At 48.8% G+C, this 25196-nt stretch overlaps 7 protein-coding genes across 7 annotated transcripts; 4 read left to right on the top strand and 3 right to left on the bottom strand.

The window, feature by feature from the left end:
* Positions 1–122: 122 nt before the first annotated feature.
* PFICI_08346 (uncharacterized protein) lies at positions 123–3584 on the top strand (the record flags this gene model as incomplete). Its single annotated transcript, XM_007836927.1, has 3 exons — positions 123–1110; positions 1160–2003; positions 2054–3584. 3 exons carry the CDS (start codon positions 123–125, stop codon positions 3582–3584), a joined length of 3363 nt encoding a protein of 1120 aa, XP_007835118.1.
* A 1-nt stretch (position 3585) lies between these two features.
* PFICI_08345 (uncharacterized protein) lies at positions 3586–4305 on the top strand (the record flags this gene model as incomplete). Its single annotated transcript, XM_007836926.1, has 1 exon — positions 3586–4305. One exon carries the CDS (start codon positions 3586–3588, stop codon positions 4303–4305), a length of 720 nt encoding a protein of 239 aa, XP_007835117.1.
* A 1340-nt stretch (positions 4306–5645) lies between these two features.
* Positions 5646–6785, top strand: PFICI_08344 (uncharacterized protein; the record flags this gene model as incomplete). The annotated part of the gene is made up of 3 exons (XM_007836925.1): positions 5646–5762; positions 5825–6498; positions 6569–6785. 3 exons carry the CDS (start codon positions 5646–5648, stop codon positions 6783–6785), a joined length of 1008 nt encoding a protein of 335 aa, XP_007835116.1.
* A 182-nt stretch (positions 6786–6967) lies between these two features.
* Positions 6968–14753, bottom strand: PFICI_08343 (uncharacterized protein; the record flags this gene model as incomplete). Its single annotated transcript, XM_007836924.1, has 9 exons — positions 6968–8703; positions 8779–11519; positions 11610–12393; positions 12504–12619; positions 12671–13821; positions 13909–14181; positions 14244–14300; positions 14362–14599; positions 14680–14753. 9 exons carry the CDS (start codon positions 14751–14753, stop codon positions 6968–6970), a joined length of 7170 nt encoding a protein of 2389 aa, XP_007835115.1.
* Positions 14754–15365: 612 nt separating this feature from the next.
* Positions 15366–18726, top strand: PFICI_08342 (uncharacterized protein; the record flags this gene model as incomplete). Its single annotated transcript, XM_007836923.1, has 11 exons — positions 15366–15537; positions 15629–15782; positions 15866–15874; positions 15953–16169; positions 16250–16819; positions 16884–17024; positions 17079–17436; positions 17489–17531; positions 17658–18118; positions 18178–18341; positions 18406–18726. 11 exons carry the CDS (start codon positions 15366–15368, stop codon positions 18724–18726), a joined length of 2610 nt encoding a protein of 869 aa, XP_007835114.1.
* Positions 18727–18862: 136 nt separating this feature from the next.
* PFICI_08341 (uncharacterized protein) lies at positions 18863–21124 on the bottom strand (the record flags this gene model as incomplete). The annotated part of the gene is made up of 6 exons (XM_007836922.1): positions 18863–19648; positions 19725–20300; positions 20368–20590; positions 20646–20801; positions 20858–20947; positions 20997–21124. The coding sequence occupies 6 exons, from the start codon at positions 21122–21124 to the stop codon at positions 18863–18865; spliced, it is 1959 nt and encodes a 652-aa protein (XP_007835113.1).
* A 1465-nt stretch (positions 21125–22589) lies between these two features.
* PFICI_08340 (uncharacterized protein) lies at positions 22590–23929 on the bottom strand (the record flags this gene model as incomplete). Its single annotated transcript, XM_007836921.1, has 2 exons — positions 22590–23254; positions 23317–23929. The coding sequence occupies 2 exons, from the start codon at positions 23927–23929 to the stop codon at positions 22590–22592; spliced, it is 1278 nt and encodes a 425-aa protein (XP_007835112.1).
* Positions 23930–25196: the final 1267 nt, after the last annotated feature.

Genomic DNA, 25196 nt, shown 5'->3' with positions numbered 1-25196 from the left:
CCCGCATACTGCCATAACTCTCTACGGAAAAGAGGAAATTTGTCTCCAAATCTGTCGAGTGTCATCGCCGCATAGTTCCATCTGGGTGACTCTGTTTGGGTTTCATTGAATATTATTGTGAGATGCCAGAACCAGGTGATTACACAATCGGATGGATCTGCGCCCTTAGAACAGAACTCGTCGCTGCCACGGCTTTCCTTGATGAGAAACACGACGATCCGGATCATCTGCCCGCCAATGACGATAATGCTTATGTTCTAGGTCGCATCGGAAAGCACAATGTCGTGATTGCTGCTCTGCCGCATGGGCAGTATGGACTCGTCAGTGCCGCAAATGTCGCCAAGGACCTGTTGCGCAGTTTCACCAACATCAGAATCGGGCTGATGGTGGGCATTGGTGGTGGTGCACCGAGTGACAAGCACGATGTTCGCTTGGGAGATATCGTGGTTGGTACTCCAGGCAATGGCAGGGGCGGCGTATTGCAATACGACTATGGGAAGACAGTACAGGACAAGGACTTCCAAATGACTGGACATTTGAATCAACCACCACAATGCATACTCACGGCGCTGACCGTACTTGGAGCTCAGTATGAGGTCGATGGCCACGACATCCAAGCGCAAATCGATCGTGTGCTTGAGGGCAAACCACGGCTACGTGCCAACTACCAGAAACCAAATGCCATTTTGGATCGTCTGTATAGTCCTTCATTCACACATGCAGGAAACGACACCGAGAACTGCGCGACTACCTGCGATGACAACTCGAAGTTAGTCACACGACTCGAGCGACTTGAGGGCCACGATAGCCCAGTGATCCACTACGGGCTTATTGCTTCGGCGAACCAGCTCATGAAGGATGCGCATATACGGGATGACCTATCCACCAAGGAGGACATCCTATGTTTCGAGATGGAGGCTGCTGGGCTTATGAACAATTTCCCCTGCCTGGTGATTCGTGGCGTCTGCGATTATTCCGATACGCATAAAAACAAGGTCTGGCAGGGCTACGCAGCAATGGCGGCAGCTGCGTTTGCAAAAGATCTTCTCTGCAAGGTGGCGCCGAACAAGGTGGCAGCCGAAAAGAAATTGAACGAGTATCTTTCAGATGGTGTGTAGATTGTCACCCTTCTGCCCAGGAGCTGCTAATAAGTCGTTAGTGGACGCAAAGTTGTCTGTTATTTCTGATAGCCTCAGTCAATCTCAAACGAAAATGGAAGCCTTGCATACCGATAAACACGTTGAAAGGATTGTGCGTTGGCTTGCAGCGCCTGAAATTTCGAACAATCTAAACGCAGCCCTTGAAATACGTCACCAAGGTTCCGGCCAAAAGCTCATTGAAGGCGAAGCCTATGTCAAGTGGAGGAAAGATGCCGGATCTTTTCTTTGGTTGAGTGGGATACCGGGATGCGGCAAGACAATCCTGGCATCTACTTTAATCCAGGACCTACAATCGAACCCTCAATCCTCTCAAAATCTCCTCTATTACTATTTCGACTTTACAGATACGCTGAAGCAGATGTTCAAGAATGCTATCCGTTCGCTTCTGACCCAGTTATACCTCAAATCCGAGAGCGCCAAGATCACACTGCATTCACTATACGCAAGTTGTAAGAACGGCTGGGAGCAACCTAGCGTCAGCCTTCTATGTTCTACTTTCGCGACCATGGTTGAGCAAGCTGGAGAAATTTGGATCGTACTCGATGCCCTTGACGAATGTCCAAGACGGTATGATTTGCTCGATTGGTTACGAGACCTTCGAGCTAATCAGAAAAATGCTCATGTACTTGTCACTAGCCGCCCAGAACAGGATATCAAATCTGCAATCGATCGAATTTGCACCAACCAAGAGATCGTTACGGTCCAAAACGAGCTGCTGAAGGATGATATACGCAGTTACGTCCAAGCGCGTGTCAAGGAGCACGAGTCATTGAGCAGATGGCGGAATCGACCAGACATCCAGGAGGAGATTGAGGTTGTCCTGGTAGACAAGGCAAATGGAATGTAAGAACAATTGGTTTGTGATTTTCTTGCTTGAGCTAATCGATATACAGGTTTCGTTGCGTTGCATGCCAGCTCGACGCCTTGGAGAAATGCTGTGATCCCAAAACGTTGCGATCCACACTCGTCTCACTACCAAAGACTCTGGACGAGACTTATGAACGGATATTGGCAAGAATTCCTCCAGAGCATATGTGTCATGCGATTCGACTTCTCCAGTTTCTCACATACTCTGAGCGACCGCTGCGAGTTAATGAGGCTGTTGATGCGATTGCAATCGATCTGGGACCTGAAGTCCCACGAGGCTCCCGCTTTCATTCCCAAAACAGGATGCCGATTCCGGCAGAAATTACTATATACTGTTCGAGCCTTGTCGTTCTCGTACGCAGAGAATTGAAACGTTCAGGATATAGGCCCAAATACATACTCGAAGAGATCCAGCTGGCACACTTCTCTGTTAAAGACTATCTCATTTCAGACCGTCTGGCAAACGGGGCTGCTCAACATCTTAAGGAGACATCAGCTCGAAGCTTGATGGCTGAAGCTTGTCTCGCGTATCTGCTAGAACTTGATCCTAAAGTGGCAGCGATCCGACAAAAAACGGCGTTTCCTTTCTCTGAGTACTCGGCAAATTACTGGGCAAGCTATGCTATGGTGGGCGAGCAGAATAGTACCTTGGTGAGAAAGCTTGCGATGGAACTTCTTCAAAGCCCCGAATCAATTGATACTTGCCGCCAACTCCAGACACGTTTCTGGGAGCCCCCTGTGGAGCGTAATGCAACTGCGCTATATTACGCCTCACTACTAGGCCTACCGCTCTGTGTTGATATGCTTGTCGAACAGGGCGCCGATATCAATGCTCGTGGTGGCTTATACGGACAGGCTTTACAAGCCGCTTCGGCAAATGGGCACAGGCAGGTTGTCCAGCTGCTGATAGGAAATGGTGCTAACGTCCAGGCATGCGGCGGGCATCATGGGAATGCGTTGAACGCTGCTTCAAGTGGAGGATATGCGGAGATTTCCAAGCTGCTGATAGCAAAGGGAGCCGATGTCAATACCGAGGAAGATGGCCATGAGACTGCCCTACAAACTGCTTCAGCAAAAGGACATGTGGAAATTGTGCAATTATTGATTGAGAACGGCGCCAATATTCACGCTCAAGGCGGGAAGCATGGCAATGCACTACGAGCCGCTATCGCTGGACGACACAGTCAGGCTGTCCAAGTACTGAGAGGAAATAAACCTTACGCCCACGCCCAAAGCACAGCTGATGGTAAGAAGTCATACCTCGATCTAGCCGATGTGGATCGAAACGGATCGGAGCTATTGCGTTCAGCTGCAGCGGATGGAGATACCGGGCTTGTGGATATGCTGTTAGATCTGGGTGTTGACTGTAATACATATGCACATGGATGGACTCTATTCCACTGGGCTGCAGGAGCAGGTCACGTCGGAGTTGTCAAGTTATTACTCGACCGAGGAGCCGACGCGTCTATTTCGGATAACTTTGGAAGTACCCCATTAAACGTGGCAGCAAGAAAAGGTTACGTCGAAGTTGTCAAGCTATTACGATCGAGGAGCTAATATGTCTTATTCAAATGGCCAAGGATGGACCCCATTGCACTCGGCTACACGCTTCGGACATATCGTAATCATTCCGCTATCACTCGAAAGGGGAGCAGAATGGTCTGCTGTGACTCGAGATGGGCGATTTGCATTACAAGATGCTGCTTGGAAAGGCCACTCCGAATTGGTGCAACAACTGCTCAAGAATGGCGCTGATGCAATGGCTCGGGATTCATCTGGACAATCCGCCCTCTTCTACGCAATCATGTCCGGATTAAATAAGGTCTTCTCCATGCTATTGAACCACGCGCCCGCGCTCAATGAAGTCAGAGATCATTCTGGCTCCACCGCCTTGTCAGTGGCTTCACGACTTGGAAAATTCAACATGGTGGAGATGCTTGTATCATTGCCAAATACTAATTTGGCGTTTAGAGACAGTTTGGGCAGAACTGCTCTATGGTGGGCACAAACACAAGAACATGACAGCATCGCAGAATGCATCATTAGATCGGCTGAAGTGGCAGGTGTCTCTGCCTCTCCTCTCGGCTTGCCCATCGGCAGCAGAAACTTTTTAATCAGGAATGGGAATTATTGCATGATCTGCAAAGGGAACATAGAGTTCAGATCTGCTTTTTACCTCTGCAGGATCTTCTATGATGGCCGATTTCTCATCTGTTCGGATTGCAAGCGTCTCAGAGCTCATTCTACCTTCAAATCACATGTTCTAGTTCCATTCTAAGCACAGAGTCAATTAGTAGAGGACTAGAAGTCAGAAAGCGATGTGGTGCAACCTCATCTATGATAATTGCAGAGCTGGGTACCTTGGTAACATGTCTTGAGACCATTCCCTCAAAGTTTGCTGTGTTACATGCAGTACAGAAGGGGTCAATCGATTGCATATACCGATCATTCTGTTCGCCGACACAGAGTTCTATTACATTAGGAATACAGCCGTATGCGAATTTCACTGTTGTATGCACTTAACAATCTACAGAACACGTGCCAGATGACATCCCACGAGCGAAGTAACATTGTGATCGTATATAGCCAAACTAGCACGTGCATTAATGGTGAAACAATATACGTAAGTATTGATATAAAATGTTCGTATCTTGTATGTTCCCCGAGGACAATTTTCCTTTCCAATATCATCTAAGTCGAAAGTTATGCGTCATAGTCGCCTGAGGAAGAGTCGCATTATTTCGAGCAATAATCGCTAGATGAGCTATTATATCATGAAGACTGTCAGAATATATTCGCTATGACTTGTGTGTACAGAAATCCGAGAAGTAGTGATATGTGTAGAAAGGGTAACAGTTACTGAATTGAGAGCCTGCACAAATTTTATTGTTGGTGCCACTACTGGTGTCATTGGAAGAGATCGAAATCGTGACCGAAGCAGTAGCTCACTTTGTGTAATTATTTTATTGTACAGTTGATTTGCGAGTCGTGGCCATGTCCATTTTGAATCCAAGCCCGGTATAATTACTAAAGACCGAGGGATAAGTCAACAAAAAGCGAAGCATTATATATCAATATACCGTTGCCCCTTATGATATTTGACAAATCACCAACATAATTTGGCTCAATAAGCATGATCCAAACCTAGACAACACACCATTCAAGGGGATGTTGAGCGCTACTATCAAAATTGACAATGAGCACACCAAACATGATTGTTCCATGAGCAAACATATGTCTTGTGATATTGGAAGCAATACAATCAAAACTCAAACATATATACGTACTTGACTGGTATTCAAAAAGTAGCACGCCGTGACTGTATACCTATGTTATGTTGCAGCCAGCCTTAATTCTCTCACGGCGAATCGAGTCAGAGGTCGACTTTCGAGTCTGCGGAAGGGACCGCTGCTGCGTCGCGCCACTGAGGTTGGGCCCATCCAGACAATCCTGTTCAGCGCTTGTAGGGGAGCAATGGAGACTCCTCAGCGGGACCAAAGCTGCTAAATGAGGCCCAACCAACGGCTCTCATAATAGACCAACCCAATTCCTCTTCCAGCTTTGGCGTCTTATAGCAATAATTTGCGCACTCTAGAACCAAGAGCTAGGCATTTCATTATGGGAACTTCAGCTAGATACTGGCCTGGTGGCATCCCAGACACTATTCGGTTCCATCCGCAGCCAATTCTGAGTTCGCTGAAACAAGTCGTCAAAGGCTGGCAACTCTTCCTCGAGGTATGAAAAAGAGGTTCATGTCATGGGCACTACTATCGAGTTACTGACTCTGGTCAATATAGGAAAATGTAGTACCACGCAGCTCGACAGAGCAAGACCACGCCTTTGAAACTCGGCAGCGCCAAAAACTGATGCAGCAATGGGTTTCCCTCACCCAGGCCGAGCGCGACGAGTACCAAAGCTGCGCTCCAGTGCGGCCCAAGGAGTCATGGTACCCTCCAGCACTGAGGAGTAGAACCGGGGCGCCCAGGGAAACCATCACCATGGTCAACTGCATCGCGCCGTGGCCGCTGAGCCCGCGCAACCGGGCGCTGTGGACCAAGCTGCGCATCATGCTGTACTGCCTAGACGGCGACAGTGGCGCCCTGTTTGGCGAGCACGACGGCGAGGTCACGGCCCCCGAGCCCAGCCCGGCGGGCCCGAATCCGCTGACGCCGCAGGAGTTTCTCAAGTGGTGCTATGTAGAAAATGCCAACTTTGATCACATTGCCATGACGTCAGACGGCACCGTCGTCTGTCACAACTGGCAGGGCATTCTGCTGTTCGCGGACCAGGAGGCCCTGGATACGGGGCTCATGCTCCTCTGCCACATCGAGAACAATGGCCAAGTCATGTGTCAGGGCCGAGTCTGGCCCGTGTTGATGAAGGATGCCTATGTGGCCATGATGGCATCGGGCAAGCCCGTCGAGGCAATCCTCGACCAAGACATGTTCAAGGGGCCCGTCGAGTTTAGAAGGTATGATTGCTTTGCACGCACGATACTCTGCCCGTCACAACACCCACGTGAAATTGCTAACTGCAAAAAGGGTGAATATGGAGGATCCGATTATTGATATTCTCGAGTCTCAGTCTGCGTACCTCAATAACGCAGATATTGATGTTTGGGAAGAGGCGATTGACAGGTGTGCGCCTGGCTATCTGGAGATGGAAGAAGCAGCTGAGGGTATGGTATTTGATTATGATCACGCAAAATTCAGATCGCATAAAGAACTCGAACAAATGCCATGGAGTGACGAACAATAGAGATGATATCTATTATGGTGGACCAGGATTTAAATAACCGTCGGCTCCTGTGTTTTTGTAATTATTGCACCAACGCAAAAACAAGGTGGTAGTCGTTTCAACAAGATCAGCAGATTAATAGTCTGTACTCATCTAGGCGTGGGAAATGTTGCATGTGTCTTCCGAATCTGAATTGCCCCCATCTAGATGATTTCAATTGTCTTGATGCTGTCCTTGAAAATGCTATCCGGCGACTCAAATGTTAGGGATTTGGAGAAAGCAAAGAGTCGCTCGAAGACGCGCATGGACGTTCCTTCAACGGGCTTCAATACTAAACCCCAGGCCGTCCATTTCTCCGGAGCTGTGCCCCCATGAGTTGCCGTGAGACCTTCATTGCTCTGAACCAATTCATCACGCTTTCGGTATACGAGAGCCACGACAATTGTGTCGGGTAGTTGCTGGTGTTTCTTCTCATCGTCTGACTGCCGAGGCACAACTCCTGTACGGGCACTGTTTCGTAGGCCTTCAAGCACCCAGTCCCTCTCGCTGAGGAGGAGACTTTTCGATCCATACCCACTGGTCCACACCTTGAAGGCTTCCGCTCTTTTGTCTTCGTCTGACAAACTATATGCAAGGCACGGCAAAGTCATGACAAGCCTACCCTCCTGGACCTCTCCAAATTGAACGAGAGAACTCTTTGGTCTGACATGGACCTCTTCTATAGTGGCCAAAGATGCGGCATCGTGTGGCGGTAGCTGGTCATACAAGACTGTATCATCGACAGAAGCCCACGACCACGTCGGAGCTCTCCATACATCAGGGTAATGCATCGCAGAGTCCCTAGTTGACCATAATAGATCCCGCAAAAGGTTTGATCGCCATAGCCCAGCTATATACTCATCTTTGCACATGGCTGCGAACTCGGATGCCAAGCCAGAGAGCGCCGGAAGCTTGTCCTCTGGACGCGACATGGCTCGCCGTGAGTAGTTGCCCACGATACGATGCCATATATCGTACATGTCCCGATCATCATCGGAGTTTGGTGTATGGCTGCGATTGTTCTCCTCTTGTCTTCGGGTGGCTAGTCTCATTTGAAACTCTCGCCGGGTACTTTCCAGGTTGTTCTCATCAAAGGACCAGTCCTCACTCCCGCCGTCGCTGTGGGTTCCATGCCGGCAGAACCAGATCACCCGGTGGCCAAAGAAAAGGACCCGACTTGAGAGTAAACTTTCCTGAAGAGTCCAAGCTCGCTCATTGATTGGCTCCAGGGCCAGCTGATAGGGATTCTCCTCCCTGACGTAGACCTTGGCCGAGCCACCCGAATCTCTATCCCGTTCGAGACAAAACACGTCCAACGGCACTAGATCCCTTGGGAGGGGAAAATCAGTGTGAGTTTCACAACGTCCCATCTGCCGTAGGAAGCCACTGTTGCAATCAGGTGTACTGGCTGCAATGGTCAGGTATGCGCGTTTGTAGTACTGGTTCATCACTCCAAGTTCTTTTTCCTTGTCCTGCAAGTCATCCTGAACGATGCACAATGCGTCAACCCATATGAACCTGATGCCAATTTCCTCAGTGACGGAAATGGCGTCCTTGATGGCCGATGGCAACTCATTCAGCAGCAGCCCGCCTGGCTGACACCGAGCCCGGAAGTTGGCAGTGATAGTAGGGCTATGGTTACTTGGATCTGGACCCCAGCAGTAACTCAGCGCAACATATCGGCCTGGCTGCCCGTTTGTTTCAACCAATTGAATGGTTCTGTCGTCATTGATTTGGATGACTCGCGTTGGCAATTCTGCCTGTATCTCTAGCTCGCGTTGGCAAAAAGAATGGCTCGAGTCACATGTGTGTATCCAGCTCTTGACAAGCCTTAAGTTTTCGCCTCCGCCAGGGAATGTCGTGAGAGGATGGGCGGGTATCCACTGTTGAAGAATATTGTCTAGATACTGTTATTATCTCAATGAAGGTGCATGAAATATGGGTGTTCCCTGGGAAGAAGGACTAAGGGACCTACCAGGCAACGAGTAGAGTTCCAAAACGCATTCTGCCGTTGTTCGCCGGAAGGAATCCGGTGGGTTGACAAACCACATGAGCGATCTCTTGTCTCCATCTTCAGTGGTTCCAGTGAATGAAACATTGGGCAGGAATGATAATTCAGATTTCTCGCCGCCATCCCCAAGACTCAGAGAAACCTTGCTGAATGATCGAGTGTCAGGATCTTGGTCAAGTGGTCTGCAGATAAGGCCCATGACTTGCTCCTCTGTTCCGACGGCCCGAGCTGCGCTGCGAAGTCTGACAATGATATTTTGCAACTCGTCGGCCCCGTCGTCTGTGGAAGATCCCAGCGCGCAACACCGGGGAGTAGATTCACCCAGGAGCTGGCCGATCGACCTGGCGCGAAGAGAACCAAAGAGGCGAATTGCAACATAACAACAGAACTGACAGCCCGCCTCAATAGCTGCAACCAAGTCGAGGAGGGTTACCTCCCATATTATTTGCGTCTTCATTTCATCAGGCATAGCGGCGTCGACGTCGAAGCGGCGCAACCACGAAGGAAGGCCAAGGAAGGTCAGCTTTTTTGCAAGATCAAAGCATGAAGGACAGAATATGCTTCTTTCCACAAAAGCATTTTTTAACCAATCTTGGAAATGCTTTGCTTGATTTGGCTGCAAGGTGTAATAATCGTATTTGACTGTTGTATCAATCGTTTTCTCGCAGTCATCATGGAAGTCGGGTTCGTCGACATGGGCTTCATGGATTTCTCGACTCGTCAGATTGTGTTTGAACTCGTCCTTTCTCAGGGATTTCCAAGTACCAAGGGCATCCGGGTCGAGGTAGACCACTACAGGTGGCTGTGATTGCCTCCCATGCAGAGATCCCAAAATGATGACGGCAGGGCTATTAGCGCGCGCAGGAAAGAAATATACGGATCTTGACTGTGCCGAACAAGGCAAAGCTACCTGGTGTGAAAGCACAGATACCTCGGTATCACTTGTGCCGACATCATCAGAAGTGTCGCCACTCGGGGCGTGAAGTGGAAAACGCAAGACCCGAAGCCGGTCTCCAGTCAGAGACACATGAGCATGTTTCTCTGTCCAGGTAATGACGTAGGGCAAATGCGTCACAACCTTGGGCCATGTCCCCAGGTCAACACCATGACGACGGTCGAGTATTCGCGGCTTTCTTGAGCACGTGTCTTTCGGAGACAATGCCATTGTGGCAAACAAGACGAAGAGTCTGAGTGGCGCAAACAGGGTTGACCTACCTGTGAATCGTGCGACGTGGACAAATCTTCCACAAGAAGAGAAACGCATGCTGACTCCAATTGGGATGCAGGTATTGCCTGCCGTCTCTGATGTTTCGCAGGATTCAAAGGGTACATGGAATTTGAAATACGTCTTCTTCTGGAGATCTCCAAAGAGGAACTCGCGTCCGTCGAGAGGATATATGAAGAGTGGGAGTGTGGGATGAAGAATGGCAGAGGAGTCGTGCAGCGAGGAAGAATGTCGATGTGTGTATCGGAATGGATTGGCAATGTCGCTGTGCCTCGGCTCAACGAGAATGTCCACCACGGGCATTGATGTGTCCTGTGTGATGCCATCCTCCCAACGGACACGCCGATCGCGATGCGTAAAGGTGGCTCTGGACAGCACATGATTTTGGTTCTTGCACCAAGACCCTTTGGCAAAACATGCAGAGCATAAATCGAAAGCGTCCCACTCATCTTTACCACATGGGAAACACTGGTAGTATATGCTACACTTTGAGTTTGTCTCCAGGTCAGTGTCGTGGACCACGGGTATTTTGCAAAGGTCACAATATCGACCGTATGAAAAAAGGTGCTTTAGCGCTTTTGGACCCGCGTGTGGCTGAGAGTTGGTTTCATCATCACTTTCGGAGCCAGATTCTTCGTCATCGGCGTCTGAATCATCCGGAGTATGCATGTCATTGATATTCTGACGCTCCACAATCGACGGCGATGACACGCGTTTGGATCGAGAGCTTGAGGCTTTCCTGGGGGCACGACGTCGATGCTTCCTGATGTGCTTGTTTGGGCTTCGGGAGACACTATCTGAATCTGAAGAAGATCCGCTACTCGAAGATTGACTTTCTGAAGACCCGGAAGACGATGAAAGTTCACTGGAGGATTCGAAATCGCTCTGATCAGCCGTGTCCGCGCCTGATGCCAAAGCACTGTCTTGTGAAGCTTCATCAGATGAGTCAATTTCCGAGGCCGTGTCAAGGTGAAACTCTTCGGCAGATGACACTTGGTCTGGCCCGACGGATGAATATTCTGGTTGTGAGTCTTCATCTTCAGTGTGTACGTCCGAGATTGAGTCAGAATCCGAGTCCAGACTTTTGGTCTGATACGCTGCTGAAGTGAATGTCGGTTGTTTCAAGCCAACATACCTTCGGCGAGATTGAAAAATCCAAGAGTCGTTCATTACAATATCATCCCAGTAAGTTTTCTCCTGTTCATCCTTCTTGTCGAGTGCGGCCCAGTTGCCTCTATTTCCCCGAAGGAATAAATTGCAACCGATACGAACCGCCGAGCCGTACTGTGTTTCGTGCATTGCAGATACCCTCTGTGAGGGATCGACGATGGGAACCAGCGAGAGCTTAGTCTCAGGTGAGGCACCATAACTGCTCCAAAGGACTTGTTCTGGGTCAAACAAGAGAACTTCTTGCTGACCGTAACGAGACGGAGGTCTCTTGCCATCGACCAACCATGACTCACGCACGACTTTGGCTTGGCTGAAGATGGGCGAACCATCATCACTGCCATACACACAGCATTAGACCCCATGCAATAACATCAAAACAAGATGGCGAGAAATTACATACCTTTGGATTGGGACTCTCAAGACTGCGATGCGCCCGCCGTCATCGCTAATTGTTTCTTGGAAGTCATATGACCCGGAAGCTTGATCCTGAGCAGCGATACCAAGATCGAATTCCAACAAGAAACTCTTATTTCTCTCTATTCTCGTTCCGTGAGTGTGGAGAAAGTTGTTGTGGCCCAGAGCGCCCCAAAAACAATCATCAATATCGCCACTACGTGGTGGCCTTAAAATGCCCGAATGAAGGAAATTGGTCCATTCTTCGAGAAAAGCTTGGTAGTCACCGATGAGATTATCAAGTTGTTCTTCTCCAGAAGGATTTGTGTGAAGTCTCGATCTCCTAGCCACCATCTTCTCGTCTTCTTTCTCTGATTTTCCGTTCGGCCGGAAAGAGCCATTCAGATGGAGACTTTGGAACCGTATCATTGACAAGAACTGCGGCGAGCGTAGAAAAGAGCCCACTTTCGCAAGCAATTCCGCCCCAGACTCATTCAGGTGTTTATGCCAATACCTTGCGGCATAGGCCAGAAACGAGTGGCTCTGTAGAGACGCTGTTTTGAGTGAGTCCATGGGTTTGGCGTATCGGCGCTGTGATAGGTACTTCAGGCATGCATCTGCAATTACCTTGGGTCGAAGTTGAAGGCGCTGTTTTTCAACTTCGAGCTGACCACGAAGAAACCAGAAAACTGATGCATGCGACAATCTCAAGTAGCCATCTTCTGATGCTTCTCCAATCGGCAAGAAGTGAATGAATGGGCCGCAGAGCTTTTGAATCTCATTGCCGTCGACTATAGTATACCATTAGCCAAGATGCTGGCAGGAGCAACGAAAAGGTCAAGACGAGGAATATGGAGAGGTAACTTACGTTGTTCAATGTCACCAGATATGAGATTATCACAGTGGAACCCAATTGGAGCATAATCTTTGAAGGGCTTGTGAGATATGGCCAGGGCTTCTCTGATTTCGGTCAATTTCAGTGGTCTCTGCGCAAATAGAACCAGCGAAAGGATTTTCCTGTAATCATGTTTAGCCAAAGGAGCAGACCGGATGCTATTCAAGGCTCACATTGCTGGAATACTAGAATCCTCTTCACCATTGAGCAAAAGATCCAAGCTCTCTGCATACGCCTCGCGGATGTCAGAGGGCATTTTCAGCTGTTTTGTTTCCGCCGAAGACGTGTCTGACAGCATTGACATTTGCAATCTGTCCAAAGCAGTGGCTGCCAACAGAAAGTTGTCACTGGTAGTCTCCAGTATTTCAGATCCGACGACTTTTGGCATTTCCCCTTCCAGAGAACCGGTTAACCTGTGATGAGCATATGAAGCAACATCACCTGCCAGCGATTGCGCATCCAAGGGTAGCTCAAGCGCGCCACATTCGTCGATCCATTTCCCCATCTCGCCTGATCTATTTGAGCTACACCATATGCGAAGTGGCATTTCTCCACCTTCTTTTGTTAGTCCAACAAGAAAAGTCAAAGTTGAATGAAGTTGTTGCTTTGGCAAGTCGATGTCGGTGGCTTTTCCTTGTGATGATCCCTGCAATTCCAGACTGACTTCGTCCAGACCATCAATGAAGACAAATGCAATATGGCATTGACGGATGAGACATTTGATCAAGTCCTGTACTTTTAGCATCTTTTCATGTCCATCGGGATGCCCATTCAGTCCCGACAATACCTCTGTGTCGACGCCATGTCCGCGCTCAACAAGGTAGTCGAGCAATTGTAAGGCAATTTGGACCAGGAGCTGGTATTCGGACCGGGGGTGATCAAATTTTAGCATGAGATACACGACGGCAGGCTTTTGAGAGGTCCGTTGCACCCACTGAGAAGTAGTAGCGCAGAGAACGGATTTTCCACAGCCCTCGGGACCGGTGACCCAAAGGATGGGGCTTGGTGACTCCAATGTGACCCATTTGCGGAAAAGTTCGAGTTCCAGGAGCCATTTTCCAGTGCCTGTGTGGTACTGGTCGAGCTGCTTTTGATAGTCAATTTTGTTAAGAGTATCAGGGCGCCGTCCAAGCCAGTCCCGTACTCTTTGAATGTCCTCCGGTAGCTGGGTAGTGCATTCCATGCCCTCTTGGATACAGCGGAGCAATTGATCGTAGTTGGCTGTTCCCCGGCAAAGCTTAGATATGCTTCTGTGGTCTGCTCCAGGGAAGAAGGCCCGGTTGACATGATTCAAAGAAGCAAAGTTGAAAGCCTCAGACTCAATCTGTGATGAAAATGAGCTATGAATTCGGCTCCAAAAGTCGGCCAAGGCAGGGTCTGGAGGACTGTATGTTCTCCAAAATGTACTCACATTGGTTACAACGTCGGCCGTGTCATTGTTGACACCAACAAGTCCCGTCGTTATGTTGAAACGAGAGGCAATTTCAAGAAAAGCTTTTTGTGTGCTTTCAACGACAGCAGACCAGATTTTCCACCTTCCAATACTGTCTTGGCTGGAAGAAGCCATGGAAATCTGTCTCCAAGTGTCCCAACTCAGGTCGGAATGTGGCGTTTCAAGAAAAATGACGTGTTTAGTCTTTTTCAGCACAACGGCATCCTTGTCGACATGCGAAGAGCAAAGAGCCTAGAATCAATGGCTAAGCTACGGTGCCATCCGTGGATCTGGTCACGGTGAGAAGTACTGACATTTTTGATTACAAGACCTCCCACATCGTGTCCGATCAGAACGAGGGGAACTTGTATCTAGAAGCGATACACTAAGTACAATATACTCAGTCGAGAACAGAGTCCATGCCATGCTCACCTTCTTTGACATTCGGTTGCGCATCAAGGCCATGCGCAGCGTTTGACCGGGTTCGAAAACAATACCGCCTTGGTAAAAGTCGTCGGAGCGGATTGAGAGCCGGTTCGGGTCATAGCCAAACGCCAAAATGCGTGCGTTTCCCAAGTCCAAAGGTAACTGTGCCAATGGCCAGCATACCCCGTCTTCATTCTGCCAGTCAGAGATTGGCCCTCCATGGAGGCCATGAACAAAGACAATACTAATGCAATAAGTCAACTTCAGAATTTCCAAGGTTTTCAGGCCAAGATGACAGCAGTGAGAAGGCCAACAAGAACGTACTCGTATTTGTGCTTTGGCGGTAGTGCGCCATCCGGAGGCCATATCACCCTGAGACCAAGGAAATCTGCAGCCATCTTGATCTGCTTCAATTTTGAATCATTTGAGGGGTTGAAAGAAGTTGATCAAATTATCATCGTTGAAAGTAAAAAAGTTACGGAATCGCGGGGCAAAACTTGATTGTATACGTAGTAGGCATGTAGGTGATATAGCTACCTGGGCAGTAGACGGGTGGGAAGGGAAAAGGGCCTATTGGGATCCCGGTTGCGCTTTCAAAAAATGGACAATGTCTTGCAATTACAGGCAATTTGCATGCAAATCATATCATGGTGGTCAGGCAAAAGTCTGCCTAATAGTTGCTTACACTAATCAAAGTCTGCTAGCATTGGTGGGATCTGGTCAGCTTGCATGTCTGCCTCAAATATCAATCATCAACCCCGCTTATTGTGCGACTCTAGGTAGCAGAAAGCGACCACAAGGCTCGCTCAAGGCACCTGTGCCTCTTTGTGCCTGTATAGCACGTATATGTGCATGCACAGCCCCTCCGCCCAGCCTGCCTTTGACCTTGTCAGTGATCCCGAATTACGCTGGTCAAATATCAGATACATCTCACAAACTTTTGTTGCAACTTCCTCTCTGTCATTGACATTCAAACGAGTTGGCAAGACCATCACATTATCCCGTGAAAAATGGATAGCATGACAGACCGGGACAAGTTGGCCCTTCTGGCCAAGCAAGAAACAACCGACGGCCCTCACAATGTCTTTGATATTTCGCAATTCGAGCACCAAGTTGATCAAAAAGTCTCTCCAAAAGTAATTGAACGACTTCAAAAGGAATTTGGCAATGATATGGCTGGTGGTAAGAAATTTCCATGGAGCACCACCCTTTTCCCTCTCTCTCTCTCTTGAGCGCTAGGGTATGTCGCTTACGCTGTGTTTTCAATGCCCAGCAATTGACAAGTTTTTCGGGATGAAGAACAAGTCTCCCGAGCAAGAGCCACCTAATGGCAAGGCAGAGACCGATGGAGAGTCCGGGTCCGAGTCAGAGGGTAATCCAACCCCAGACCTAGACAATCGACAGGAAATAGTGACTAGAGACCGATAGTATGTATTCAATTCCCTCTAATGATCATTCCATTTGTGGCATGATTATAGTTACGCTCATAGTCTAACCTGCTTTGCAATAGCTGGGATAGGTGCGTTGATTCAAATTCTGTTATTGACTGATATCCCCACCATCTTCAGACCGAGTCTAATATTGATGCCGTCTACAGATTCAAGCGGCAATTTGTTTTGAAGAAGCCTGCAAAACCCAAGAATGAGTCTAGAAGATACAAAGACTGCGTCATCTTTGTTCGTCGAGACTATAACCCAGAGATGACTGATTACCAAACCGTCTTGATCATTTCTGGAGAAGTCCTTCGAAACGCCCTGCGAAACATATTCCGTGGGGCAGCAGGTTTTGGGTTGACCGAGAATATCATCACAGAGGTCAGTATTGCCCGTTCATTCTTGTCGAACAGTATTATTTGTCAAAATATCTGGTAAATAACATACGTATGCCCTTATAGCTCGATCCAAGTTTCATGTTTTGGGCTCGACCCGAATTCGAGCTCCTTGCGAAGCATTACCATGAGGTTGGAGACAAGACGGCCGTCTTCGAGATGGGTGCCGCTTTCAACTTCATTGATACCCAGTATGGAGAAATGGTCTCGGTTCTAGACTCATTGCTACCTCATTCCATCACTTTTGAGTACCTGTGGGCAATTTTGCCACCCGATTGCTTGATTGTTGGAACGGATGCACTTGACTTTCAGAGCATCTGGTGCGTGCGGAGCCACAGCGTTCAATGCATACAAGGCCAAAACTTCTTGATCATGGAGGCAGAGAACATTATCTGGGACGGGTCCAAGGCAGGAAGCGTGCACCAGATGTTGCGGATCCCAATGTTCACTGGTGTCAAGCTGATACGGGATCTTCCATACATCCCCTTGGATTACCACCCACAACGTGAGGAAGCAATGAAGAATGTCCTGAAGCGTAGCGTCAAGGCCTTGGAGTTCTGGCAACCTCATTTCCGACACCTCGAGCATCAGGGCACTGGTTTGGCCAAGGTCCACGACAAGGTTGATTACTACCCAGTAAGTCTGAAACATGTTACTTTATGATGTAAAAGTCCCATCGAAGCTGAAAACAAGATCACAGTTCAGCGGGCGTGTAGTGGTAGATCCCAAGACGATGCGGCGAATGGATCCATCCAACCCAGTCATGCCACATTCCAGTGCAATCAGCAATCTGCGCAAAATTTCTAGAGTATCAATGGCGGAGTTCTCAATGAGTCACGAGGTATTTCAATCATTATCCCCTCGCTATAAATCATGAGTACTGATGCGAGTGCAGGGCCCAAACACGTCAGAAGAGCTTCTCAAGGAGCTTCTGAAAGATGCGAGCGACGCTATGCTTGAGTTTGTGGGCGGAGATTCTGGCAAACATAACGCGAGGAACAGAAGCTACGGAAGAGGTCGTCCACCCCCTCGAGTTCCGGGAATCATGCGCCCTCCACCAGGTTTACCCCCGTTTTATCGCAGCAGCAGCAGCAGTAGTGGCAGCGCATCATCAAGCGATAACGAAACGTGGACGTCTTTACCAGCATCTAGACAAAATCGATCAACAGCTCGAAGAGTTCAGCTGTCCAAGAAGCAGATGCTTCTTGTCTCTGGCTTTGTCTATGGATATAGCCTGCGCGATAGTACTTGGGGTACGCCAATGTCCGAAGTAGGGGTTGCCACGATTTGCTGACAAATTCGCAGGTGCCTTTTCTGTTGATCGAGTGTCGGAAATTGATTGGAATGAGTTAGCTATCCCTCAAGTTTCATCTTGTTTTCTCTTATTTGTTTACCATTTCATCTGCTTTTCTTCACCAAAACTTTCATATACTACTTGATGAGATTTGACCCCTCTGACTGACGCCTGGTACAGGACCATATTTGATTCTCTTGTCATGGAGAAGTCGCTCAAAGATGTAATATATCAGCTCGTCGTTGCCCATGGTGCAGGAAATTCGGACTTTGATGATCTCATCAAGGGCAAGGGCAAGGGCCTTGTCGGGCTCCTCTACGGACCTCCAGGATCCGGCAAGACATTGACGGCCGAAGCGATTGCCGAAACTGCCAAAATGCCGCTGTATGCAATATCCAGTGGAGCACTGGGCCACGAGGCGACCAAGATTCACGACAAATTGTCTAGCATCCTCAAGCTAGCAAGCCACTGGAAGGCAGTGCTTCTGCTAGATGAGGCAGACGTCTTTCTTGCTCAGCGAACAACGACAGACATTGAAAGAAATGCGATAGTTTCCGTCTTTCTTAGAGAGCTCGAATACTACCAGGGCATTCTCATCTTGACCACCAACCAAGCTCAAGTCATTGATGAGGCCTTTCAAAGTTGGTGTGCCACCATTTGATGATCGACGTTTGCTAATTACAACGTTGTCTGTTGTCAGGCCGAATCCACCTCTCCCTTCAGTATTTCAGTCTCGATACTGCTTCACGTTACAGAGTTTGGGATAGCTTGATGGAGAATGCGCGCAAGTCCAAGAGAATCAAGGTGGATGTTACTCAGGATGCTCTGCAAACTTTGGCCGAGGTGCCGCTTAATGGCCGACAGGTATGTCGCTCCTCCCGTTACAGCATGTTGGCCGCGTGAATATTGGACTGACATTCAGCGCTAGATAAAAAACACTATCAGCATTGCAGTCAATATTGCCACTACAAGCGAGTCGCAAGTTATGACGGCCGAGACGCTGAGCAACACGGCAAGACTACTGCAGAACTCCCAGTTTCGTCGGCAGGAGTCTGATCATGGTGAGGGGTCGAGAACCTTGGCTAAGGGTGTTCTAGCAGATTCGGGTGACGACGAGCTGGCTACAAACACAGTCCGACAGACGACAAACTCCACGGCCAAAGAAAATCAGTTCATGATAAGCCCGCGTACCATGGCATTGTTGATTGGCTTTCTAGGAGCGTTCCTATGGAATACCTATCTGACCTGAGCCAATGTAAAGGGAAGATGAGATTGAAATAGCGTATGACAGATGTCTGGGTTGATCCCCCGATCTACAAAAGAGAGATGCTGTAGGTAGTCAGGTGTGAGGACTGAAGCATGTAGTAAACTTGAACCTATGAACTCTAGATGTCTGCCATAATGACATTGAAAGCCTTCTGACTCATAACAAAGGTGGGAGCAACTGGCATGGCTCCAGGTGTCCTCGGGAACACGGAGGCATCAACCACTCTGAGCCCATCCACGCCATGGACCCTGAACTTGGAGTCCACACAGTATCTTTGGCTGGCGTCCTCAGCAGATGGTCCCATGCGACAGGTTGACGTGACGTGGTGACTAAACGCCTCATCCACAATCGCCTGTCTAGTGTCACCAACGTCGGGCCGTGGCTCAACAACGGTAAAGGGGGCATAAGGCGGCCCCGTTGCGTTGAACATGCGCATGGCAAACGCGACACCCTCTTCGAGGGCCTGGAGATCGCGGTCTCTGGTCTCCTCGGTGAACCAGTTGAAATCAATCGAGGGCACATCCCTCGGGTCAGCAGAGCGCAACGTCACTGTGCCCTGACTCTGATCGCCGGGCGTCTGCATCTTGGCAATGGACCAGAACCACGACTCTGCCGGATAGTGCGCCGTAGAGTAGCCGGGGAAGAAGCCGCGAAACACCGTACCGGCAGCACCAAAGATGAGAAGGTCGGCATCTTCATTCTCGGATACACTGGTGCGGTAGAGCATGGAGATGGGTGCTGCACCTTCACCATATGGCCCAGTATGTGTGGTCTGCCATTCAACCAGGCAGGGATCAGACGAATCGGAGACGTTGAATAGACACTCGGCAAAGGGGTTGTTCTCCCAGGGAATCGCGGCCTCCACCGTGACACCCGCCTCATAGTTGTCTTGCATATATAAGCCCTGTGTAAAGACTCATCGTTAGTTCCAAAGCCACCAAGAAATCGCTGGGCATCAGTGCAAAGGATGCACAACTCACCACTGCAGGAAGATCCACTACGACGTCAATGCCCAATGCTTCCAGCTCATCTCGTGGTCCGACGCCACTGAGCTTCAAAATCTGCGGCGTGTTAAAGGCACCGCCACTAACAATGACTTCGCGCGATGCCGTCACACGACGCAATTCCCCTGCAGCCTCGGCATCATATCTCCTGTCAGCTGCGTAAAGCCCCTCGCCAACCATATACTCGACGCCGTATGCCTTTGGACGGCCGTCTTGTGTATTTTCAAATAAAACGCGGGTGGCGAGAGAGTTTGTACTCAGCGTCAGAGGGTATAGGGCGGAGTCATCGGTCGGAGAGCGTGCAGCAAGTGTCTCTACAATGTAGTTTCTGGACCCGTCACGACGACGAAACTCGTCATAATGTAGTGGAAGTTGGTAGATGCCGTTGCGTGCATAGCGCCCTGCGTCGGCCGCATTGAGGTCCCTTTCCATGAGCTCTCCAATCTGTTCGGGACTTGTAATGTCAATGTCCTCAGCTTCGAGGAACGCATGTTGAAGGACCTCGACAACGCCTGGGCGTGAAGTGACATAGGATATGTTGTTACGGTTGCTCTATGATCATGGCAATTTCGTTAGCCTGGCGTTTTTGTGCAATAGAAACGGGATAGATGGCACATACCGAAATGAATCCCTCGAATCCATGACCCTCCGTACCGGGTGGGATATAGGTGCAATTTTCAACTTGTGTGAAATACGTGCGCATGTTATCAGCTCTCCATGATTCGTCACCAGTAAGCTCCGCTATGTACTCCCAGTCGTTGTCGGGAGGCAGGGCAAAGTTCATGGCATTGAGCTGGGCTGAGCCACCGAGTGTAGCACCTCGAGGGTAGAAAATACCCAAACTACCGAAAGTCAGTCAATGATCAAAGATATAACTGGTATCAGGGGATATCCTACGGCTCTGCATCTGCGGGAGGTTCAAGACCGTAGTAGTAGGACCCGTTAGCCAAACGGTAAGTAAACTTGGAATCGCGACGGGCTTGAGTATCGTTTTGGAAATGAGAGACGAAGAACTCCCAAGACATTTCAGGGTGCTCAGAGACAGGGTCGGCCCTGAAAATCATAAGTCATTTGAAAAGAATAATGGTTCTCAACTTGGTTGTACTCACATTGCCGGAATCTGCTGCAGAAGAGTGTCGCCATTGTCAGCTCCGGCTTCAATCAAGAAGACTGAGTGGCCACTGCGTGCCAGATTTGCCCTGGTGATTGTTAAAAGGTATTTCTCCTGTATGTTGTCGCTCAACTTACGCCAGAGTGCCTCCGCCAGGGCCCGAGCCAATGATCACATATTCGTACTCGGCAGCATCATTTGCAACTGGCAATGCCGCGACACAGCTCGCGAGCATCAGGGGAGAGAAGAATGATGTCTTTCGCATATTTGCGTGTGGATTTCGACGAGATGCAATGTTCAGTGATGAGTGTTTGTTGATATTATTCTCATTGTCTTACCGAGTCTTCTTGTCTCTATATATCTGCTCCATGGTCGCGTACAATGCATCGCTATCTCCGTGCTCGCCTTCTCCAAATTGATCGCTGCTGCTAAAGTCTCACCAAAGTCCGTCATATTCGAATTGCCCAGGAACTATAAGTGTCCAAGGGTGCGGATTTAAGAAACTTGACAAACGCGAGGTATGCCAAGTCGCCAAGATGTGGCTCAACTTACCGCCAAGGGTGCCGGCCTATAGTAGCGCTCTCCTCATGTGTTATGCAAAGACGATAGAGCACGAGCCACACTGACTGTATTCACTGCGAGTTGTTCTTCTTATGAGTCTTGCACGTCAAAATAGGAAACGAGATCGACAGTATGTCCGCACTTTACAATGGATGTACATAAGAACTAGGCTTGATTCTAAGACAGGTTCTATAATTAGCAAGGCAGTGGTTGGAATGGATCCGAGGAACATTATTAGATGGTCTGCGGACTAGGTCTACCGTGTGGTTGGTTACGATAAAACCATATAGTTGCTGGTGCTTGGGTTTTCTAAAGACAGTGGAACTCTTTGCTCGGCTCGTGACGGGTTAACAAAAAGATCTCTGGCCCCATCCTTTTTGTGAGACAAACTCATCCAGGCTGCGCTGAACACTAGAGTTGTGCTTTCTTCTTCAATAATTTTAGGCCCTTTTACGCACCAAACCCGACGAGGCGGACATTCCACAAGTCCTGATGGATCAGTACTCTACCGTACACGTCTCGCGTTCACCCAAAACCCATGAATATTTGCTTCTGGATTGTGCAATGAGAGGTTATGATTCAGGCTGGTGCCCATGGCGATGATGCAGAGCCTTTGTGTCACTATTGCTGGATTCGCGGTCAAGGGCATTTCCAGCATGAATATTGGGGATATATATTATATCAACTAGAAGGATAGTAGCAATCATAGTTTGTTTGGCCAGACTGCCACCGACAGCACGGTCCCTTTCAAGATGTCCAGGTCCGAAACACCAATGAGTATCTGTTTCTCTGGTATTTTCAATTCGACCCAACTTACCTTTAGAAATACGTCTGCCACTGGGCTGTATGCAGCAATTGTGGTAGAAAGAGACTGGACAGGACTGGATTTGTTCATTGCTATTTGCTTGGAAAGTATCGAATAGTTGTTAGTTTCGTCGGGGTCGGGCTAGGGTTAAGCTAGGGCCATTGGTTTTACACTTGAAGGTGGGTCAAGTCACAGGCAAGAGGAACACGACGCAGCGGACATTGCACATCTCCAATTGAATAACGCTGAAATTATAAAATGCCCAAAGACCCTTTCTTCTTGAATTTCTTTCCGAAACACACGGAATATATGCGTGGGGCCAGAAGACAAAACGATTCTGTATGATTGACTCAGATACTTGGGTCTATTGCAATTCATCGCACCAAGTGCCCCGCGAAGTAAACTTGAGAACTGGCCCATCGTGACCCGCGGCGAAAAGATTGTACATCGGAAACTCGGTCTCCTCGCCCCCATGATGTGTGAAGCCAGATATACCATCTCCCATGATCTTCTCAGCACCAGAGGACGCCCTCTGAAAGTCAAAGTACCACAGCGTCTTGGCCAAAACAAGACTCATCTCGAGATACGCCATTGACTTTCCAGCACATCCACGAGATCCAAAGGAAAACGGCGTAAAGGCTGCGTGGTGGGCTCGGCCGGGCTGTGCACCAGGCATCCATCTTTCGGGGTCAAATTTGAACGAATCCGGGAAATATTCCTCGTTATGGTGAAGGCTGTAGATATTCACCCCAACCTGAGTCCCTGGAGGAATGGCGTGACCATCTACGACCAGTGACTGGCCTTTGACGGCCTCGCGCCATAGAGTCGAGGGTACTGGGGGAGACATGCGCATCGTTTCGTCGATGCAAGCACGCAGGTATCGACAGCCAGAAAGCTTTGATCCGCCGCGGATTTCATCGGCTGATTGGAACGTAGTCCGTATCTCCTCGGCCAGCTTTTCGTAAATCTCAGCGTTACGCGAAAGGTAAAAGAATGCAGCAGACAGGGTCGATGCTATGGTTTCCCCTCCTGCGAGCAAGAATTAGTTTAGAAACCAAGAACTATCTTGAATGAGAGTAAAGAAAGCATACCAGCTGCAAAGAAAAAGACAGCCTCGGCCCAGAGGCTCTGCTGCTTGATATTTTTGATATCACTATCGGACTGTTCTGCATAAACAGCCAACAAATCTTGTTCGGCATCTGATGGTTTAGCCAGACGAGATTTTATCATGCTCATCAACATGTCCATCAGTCGGGCCCTTAGGCTGCTAGTGAACATATTCACAATGAATCCAGGCTTGAGTAGTACCGCAAGGGTCGTGAATTGCATACATGCGTTTGTTTTATGGTTTCCGAGTGTGATGGCGGTGGGAAGACTCCTGTTTGTGTCATCTGTCTGGAGGCCGAGGTCGAAACCAAAGCCGAGCTTTCCAGCAATGTTTAGACCCATGTGGCGACATGCAGGTGTCATGTTGTATGCCGACGACTTGAAATACAGAATCTGTTTTAGGAAAATATCAATCTGTGCCAGCATAGAAGATTCAAACTTTCTCATTGAATGATCCGAGAGGACATGGCTGATGAGTTTCCTTTTTGGACGATGCTCGTTCTTGTCTGCAATGGTGAAAATATTGGGCTTGTCAGGTTGTGCCGCCAGATAGACGTACGACTTCGTGCTGTTCTCATTTTGATAGATATCTGTCATAATCAGAACTTGAAACGAGATCGCGAAGCCTCCAAACACATACCTTGTAAAGCTGTGACTGTATTGAACACGAGCCGATCGGGTGCCTCTCTCACAACCGGTCCTATCGTAGATTTTAGCAGAAACTAATGGCTTTGTTTGGTATCACAGCTTACCATAGTTGAGGTGGTTATAATACGTCTGCAAATGAAGACTCTTTCGAAGGGCATATAATCCTCCATATGCCTCTGAGAGACTTGCAAAAAATGGACCGGGATACTTTCGAAGTGGATGTACTAGAACACGGTAGCCCAAGATCAAGACAAACTCCACACCTCAAGATTGTTAGTATATTACGTAGTTAGGTACAGTATATGAAAAATATGGTCTCACATAAGCAGCTAAAACGACAAGCCCGTAAGGAACGAGCGGTCCAATGAATGCCATGACTTGAAACAGCTGTAGAGTATGAGCTCTGAACCAAAGGAGCATCAACAAGTGCAAAGTTGAGTCTTTGAGAATTTGTGTTACAGCCCGTGTCGGATACAGAGAAAAGCTATTTATGCCGCCGCCGTCGATATATGTCGTGACTGTTCAACCTGGTTCAGGGCGCGGCACAGTTGCATGGATCTATTCACTTGGCACTCCTCCAGATTCTAGCCGCACTGCTTCAAGTCGCGGTTCAACAAGGGTCCGCTATAAGATATGCTGAGCTTCGGCAAAACTATTAAAAGAAACACTGCACAGTACCAGCATCAAGTAGAAGCTTTACGGAGATATTTCTGCCACAACTTGCTTAGATCCGCAGGGATGATAGGTGCAGGGCCAGCCACTTTCCCAAGGCGCTGTGAGGGTGATCTCGTCCAACAGGCCATCTACGAACGAGACGCCATCAAAATTTCTAGAGTCGCCATTTGAGAGATAGCGACGCTTGTTCCAGCAATCATGTGGACAATATTGGTTTCCCTTTCTGCGGCAGGGGCCAGCTTGAACGCATGTCCCACCAGTAAGCTACTTCCACCCAGTCAGCCACTGCCCACATGGCTTGCGCCTCGGCTGCGATAATTTTGTTCCGGTAATCATGTGATTTTAAAAGAGAATAGATTCGTCGTACAAGGGAGCCATTATGCGATCAAGTCGATACGGCGTTGGCTCGTCCCAGTTGTGGTAGTCCTCATGTGGGTTTCTGAGCATGGCTAACCGCTGAAGGATCAGTTCGTCTGCCTCGCCTACAAGCTTGTCCCACTTGGCGGTCTCATTTTACGGTTCTAGGTTCTTGGGAAAAAGG

This window comes from Pestalotiopsis fici, assembly GCF_000516985.1.
Source record: "Pestalotiopsis fici W106-1 unplaced genomic scaffold PFICI_Scf_5, whole genome shotgun sequence".
NCBI classification, from domain to species: Eukaryota; Fungi; Ascomycota; class Sordariomycetes; order Amphisphaeriales; family Sporocadaceae; genus Pestalotiopsis; species Pestalotiopsis fici.
Note: the sequence above shows the minus strand (reverse complement) of the source record. Positions and strands in the feature narration are given on the sequence as shown.